This window comes from Haliotis rufescens, unplaced genomic scaffold, assembly GCF_023055435.1.
Source record: "Haliotis rufescens isolate VD_foot unplaced genomic scaffold, xgHalRufe1.0.p SCAF_57, whole genome shotgun sequence".
NCBI lineage: Eukaryota > Metazoa > Mollusca > Gastropoda > Lepetellida > Haliotidae > Haliotis > Haliotis rufescens.
Genome location: NW_025964301.1, coordinates 2,691,567 through 2,697,566, shown reverse-complemented (window position 1 = coordinate 2,697,566; position 6,000 = coordinate 2,691,567). Strand labels below are relative to the sequence as shown.

Sequence of the window (6,000 nt, the reverse complement as noted above, 5' to 3'; positions counted from 1 at the left end):
CTGGCAATGCAAATATACCGTCCCATTCTTTTTATTTCCCGAGTCGATAATTAATAGGTAAAACAGTTGTGGTTTACAGGGCGGAAGACAAAGGTAAAGAAGAAATAACTAGTTCGTATTAAACACAAATTCCTAAACCTAAATGCCTTATCGTGTTGATTCAATAAACGCTTTAGCTAAGTAAACACCAGGATAGGATTATGTAACCATTCAGGGATTAATTAATCAGCTTAATTGGTGGCTGTGCACCTCCTGCAGTTATCACAACACCAGCTGTTAATGCCGGCAGCGCGCAGTTTTTCTTAAACGTTTATTCGGTTTAACACTACTGTGTGGTGTGTAAATTGTTTATTTATCCTTGTAAGCTTTCTCAACACAATAAAGGAAGAACATAATCTACAGAATGTAATACTGTAATTGAAATGGATTTTTTTGCTTATGTAAATTTCATTTATTTCATATAATAACTCAAACTTGTTTTTAAACAGCATGATAAATTACTTATTTGCAAAGGGCACTCCCGTTTGCCGGGTACCAACAGACGTCTTGTGTAATTTGTCATTGAGAAATAGTTTCAAGGAAATCACTATTATGGCTATTCCCGGAACTACTTGCGCAGAACCTCTCCACGGCGGCAGCCATCTTTGTAGATAAGTGAAGACGGTCAGCGGTAGAAGGCACCGGTCATCAACGGTTAGGGCGATATTTGGCAACACAAAACACATCTCAGCACCTGGTGCACACCCAGACACCGAGCATCTGCTGAAGCGCAATGACGCAGCTGCTTCCCATCCGATTTCAGGAGCATCTACAGGTGAGTCTGTCATACCGGTGGTGATGTCTCAGCGTTACACGCCCCTAATGATGGCAGCCAGGTGCAAATACACATACTGTCTAGGTTATAATTGTTCATAATCGTATTGTCAACTCTTTTATGATGATGTTGGATCATGTATGTAATCACTAATGCATCTAGCTCTGGTGTATAGTGGCTTTCTTATCGGTTCCCTCTTCGCTACGATCGGGTAAAATCGACTCTCGTGTTGATGACTTGGCAGTCGTGTGATTCCAAACCAGAAACCGGAAGACGATTTTATGATTCAACCACACATATTTTTACGCACATACTGCCACATGCACCTTTTCTGTTTAACAAGGACGGTGAATATTGACGCCAGAAAATGTAGATTGCTATATTAAAATAGATGTTTACGCCCCCTTTCTCCTTGTGAATTTCACATAGGAATATTGTTCTTAAATGCAGCAGACGTGTTAGTTAAGGGGCGTGAGTCATTAGTTATTTTTGTCAATTACCAAAATTACCTCTGTGTTTTTAGTCTAGGGTTGTTGATAAGGTGCCTTGCTATGTCTGGCCAGTGTTAGGCTGTCTGCATGCATTTTCATACATAGAAGTTTTCATCTCAGCTATAGCCTATTGGTGTCAATGACATCCAACTCCACCCCCTTTACAATGTACCTTGACCCATTGCTAATTGTTATGCATTAACTTCTTCTTTGGTGTATGTAATTTAGGAGATTTATGGAAAACTTATACACATAGTATTGTCCTTGGAAGCCACAATATTCTGATGTAGCTTTTTAGGATGGCATTAGGCTTTTAGTAATAGTGATCTATCAAATTGAAGTCATGATGGCTTCAGTAACAGATGTGTCTGTGAATGTGTTTAATTTCCTTGCATTATTTGTAACAAAATGGTTTTAATATAATTCAGTAATCATGAATACTGTTTGTATTGTTGAATCTTTTTGAATTTTTCCAATCTGTCAAATATGTGAATCTTGAAAGTTTTTGATTGGTAACTAGTGTGTGGTCAATATAAACTCAATGAACTGTTAATACCCCTTATTTATATATAGTTTTGTCACTTGAACATGATTTTGGATGTCTAGTTATTAATCTGTATACTAAATGTAACTCAACTAACATGGCTATTTGTGATAATGTCAAAAGATAATAGACCAACAGCAGGAGGTCAAGTTTTGAACAGACAAAATATGTGCATCTGATTTTTCCTCATTATGATATGGTTGAAAGATATATCTGTGTTTGTAGAGGTCAACATATAGTGATGACCTGTTAAGATTGTATTTGAAGCCCAAAACCCTTTGCGTATCAGTGTGGTATGTATAAGGATGTTCATGTTAACCTGTCTATTATGTTATGTGACACAATTGATTATCAGGTGGTAGGAAGCCTCTTGGTTAAAGCATTAGCTCGTCAAGCCTATTTTCTGGTTTCAATTCCCCCACATGGGTTCAATTTGTGTCTGTGTGGTGTCCCCTGCTATGGTACTGCTGGAATGCTGCTTAAGTGGTGTAAATCCATACTCATTCACTTTCTCTTTTATTATCGTTCTAGTCATTGATTTATTGTTTATTTGAAAATCTGTTCATTACTCTCATTCATTGATGTAATAATCAATATAATCATTGACTGTTGGTATAAGGAAACACTTTAATCTTGTTCATTGATGGTTATTCATTGAAGAGTTTCCTGCCTCATAAACCCTTGGACACATATTTTAAGCTAGCGTTTTGCACGATATGCATTATATCTGGAGTTTAAATATTTCATGTGTAATCAGACAAGCAACCAATCAATATTATCACAAGTAAATCAGCTTTAGCAATGTCCCAATACCTTTAGGTATCCCCCAACAAAAGGCTTTTTTTACATGGTTTAGGGATGTTCCTATATATATGTTATTGTTCAATACTATAGGTCCCTCGCAACCTATGCTTGTGAGAAGCTACAAAATGGCAGCGATAGAAACTAACAGTTTTAGTCTACTACTCCTTAAAATGATAACATATAGCAACACATTTAAAAAGGGCAAATTTCTACTAGTCCTTATGATACCTAAGCTATTGAACAGTTTGGCAAGGACTACAGGACTAGTGTCAATTTCTTACGCTGAATGGATTGTGTGGTCAGAATCACTGACTTGGTTAATGGCTATGTCATTGTAGCTCAATTGCGTGGAAAAGTGCTCATGATTGCAATCATTTGATTATCTGGTCCAGACTCAATTATTTACAGAATGCCATCATATAGCTGGAATATTGCTGAGTGCGCTACTAAGCAACAAACAACCCAACATATTCTTCAGACTTTTGTTCAAGGTTAATTTTTAACCCTGAGTGTCAAGTTGCCCAGATGACAGAAAATGTTGACGGATGTCATTATGCAGTCAAGACAACTGATATGGCTCACCAGGCTGAAAGGTCTAAGTGAATTTCACATACTTACTGCATGGCAAGTTCTTAATTTAAAATTTATAAAACTATCCTACCTACCTACCCTATTTTGATATTCAGTGTAATCAGAACCATAACTGTATTTTTATTACCAATTGGTCTGACTTGATTTTATACATCCTTTGTTCAAAAGGATTCCTTTGCAGAAGATGCAAACCTTAATCTACTTCATTATGTGGTAAAATGTCCAGGATGCCTAACCATAGATGAAGTCAATGTTAATTCAGTGGCACTCCCGCATAAGACAACAAATGTAAACCCAACATGGATTCTTTGGACTTTGTTGCTTCATCATCTTTGAGAATTGAGCAATCCTCAGGCGAGATAGTTGAAGCATAGCTTGTCCTAGAGGGAATGTCTTTGTTGATCATTTAGAGAAGGAGAAGTGTTGTTTGATGTGGAGGACTTCTATGCATAATGAATGCATCTTCATATTATCTAAAAAGATGTTTTGAAGTGCTGAAAACAGTAAACTGCTAAAAGAACACATCAGTGTTTCAACATGTTCAAGCATTATTGAATATATTTACTTTATATGATCTGAGTGAAATGTTCATCACAAAATTTGGCTATTGTCAAAAGCTTGGAATTCATGCCAGTGCACAGAAAAGGGATCAGTGATGATTATTATCAACAGTGTTATGTATTCATTAAATGATGCATAATGTATGTGGAATAAGATGGATTGCAAATATCAATCGATTATTCGATTTTTGATAGTGGTTAATAGATTGTAATTTATCATATTTATTGATTTCATTCGTAATGGTGGTTGGTTTGGTCAAATTTTGCATGTAAAATAGTTTATCATTTCTGTTTCCCAGTCTGTTGTGAAAAGAGCTGTGATAACTCCTATTTCTGATTATGTGTGGTGAGTGAAGATGGGCTCCTCCCATCACATGTCCATCCTCATCAGTGAGGCTTACACAACATGGATACAGACACAAGTAAAAGACAGTGAGCTTGTCAGTTTTAGAATGTCAATGTATTGATTAAGGACTATTGAGGAATAATGTATGATTAATCGCACAGTGAGGAGATTTTGGGTCAAGTCGAGTGTAGGGAGATCAATAGCTACATGAATAGTTATTCCACCAGTCTCAGCCATTCCAGGCCGTGATAGAAATCCATTCTACACCCACATAATGAGCATGGCCTGATAACTTGAGTAGTACGTTATTTCTGCGTACTACTGGCTGGTCCGGGCATGGCACTATTAGTTATAATGGCCGACATTAGCACATCAGTAAGTCATGCTTTATGACATGGAAATTGGATCAATCAGCCATCTTGCAACTGGCATGTTCCATCGGAAATATAACATGCCTGACAAATCTTGACAATATTTTGGGAACACTGGTCTCGTAATATAGCTGGTCAGAAGTAGTAAAATTTGATTTATGAGTGATATTTTACAGATGTTTTTAATGGATTTTTACGGCTTGGATGTTGTCAGAGATTATCCATTTCCATGTGGGATATTCATCATAATGTTTTGCTCTTTTCATTAGTGGGAGAAAACATATTATGATTAATGTAAGCCAGCGGCATGTAGCAATGTTTTACCCCATCTTAACCCATTAATGTAAGTCATGGAGTGTTTGCGGTTAGTTAGGCACACATTTGTGAATTTGAAGAAAAAACAAGTACTGGATGTTTACTAGGTCATGGACAGTATATTTTATTAGCTAAGAACTTCTGAATGCAAATTCGTAACTTCTAGATCATCAGCGTTGTATCGTGTGACCGATATGTCTTAAGTTATTAAACAGTTTTGATCAACTTGTTATAAATCTTGTGAATATGTCAACAGGAAGGCACATAAATCTACATCAAAGGGCATTTTACCATCTTTTTGTCTTGTCTCGCACAGTAATTTTCATGAGTAATAGATGTTGAACTTTTTTCGTGCATGATATATGAAGGAATAAGGTTGTCATTTGACTTTGGCACAAATCACAGATGTCATGGTGCATTCAGAAGTAATATTGATGATGTCCTGTCAAGGTCTTCTGTAACACTTAATGAAAATAAACTAAGTATTAAACTGTATTGATTTCTTTAAGTTTTAGAAACCTAACTACATGCATGAGTAATGTAAGACCAAATACTGTTGGCTTTTCAGTGTGACATAGTTTTGTATTCAGAAGTTATATTTTTTATTTCAATAGAGCAAAAACAAAAGTGCTAATGATTTCAGTGTATTAACGCTATGCCAGAATTGCACAATGTGATTTGCACGTAGAAAATGGTAAGTGCATGTAAATGAAATGCAGTTGCACTTGACATGTTTAATATTTACTCTCAGACAATTTCAAGGTGTATTCTCCATGCCTGCTATAAAGACATTTTTAAGATTTGTTTCTCTATCCCTTTGACATGTTGAATCTTGTGGTATTGGTTATTTGTCCACACCAAACTGATTTATAAGTGAAGTCTTTGATTGAATACTTCTTCCTGATGCTCCCACTGACCAGAACTGACGCAGCACATTGTTCTGTGAGTTGAGGGCGGAATTGATTTGTGCAGGGCTGCAGGAATCTTGTCCCACTCCGACCTGCTTCTTCTAATCAATCAGCCAGCAGCGAGGCTCTTTATCAGCCCGTACTGGTATTTCAATTTTATAAATAGCCTATAGTCACTTTTAGATCGGAAACCATTCTTAAAGACAATTAAAGGCATATATTTTACTGTGCAGGTTGTCTGGTGCTGTTCGTAGGT

The 6,000-nt window shown here is 36.5% G+C and overlaps 1 protein-coding gene across 3 annotated transcripts in view; it reads left to right on the top strand.

The window, feature by feature from the left end:
- Positions 1-607: 607 nt before the first annotated feature.
- Positions 608-6,000, top strand: part of LOC124137795 (clathrin heavy chain 1) — a 39,692-nt gene continuing 34,299 nt past the window's right edge. For all 3 annotated transcript variants that reach the window (XM_046504237.2, XM_046504236.2, XM_048385364.1), the window contains exon 1: positions 608-814. In XM_046504237.2, coding sequence (XP_046360193.1) covers positions 773-814 — 42 coding nt within the window. In that variant the 5' untranslated portion in view covers positions 608-772. The remainder of the gene's footprint in view (positions 815-6,000) is intronic.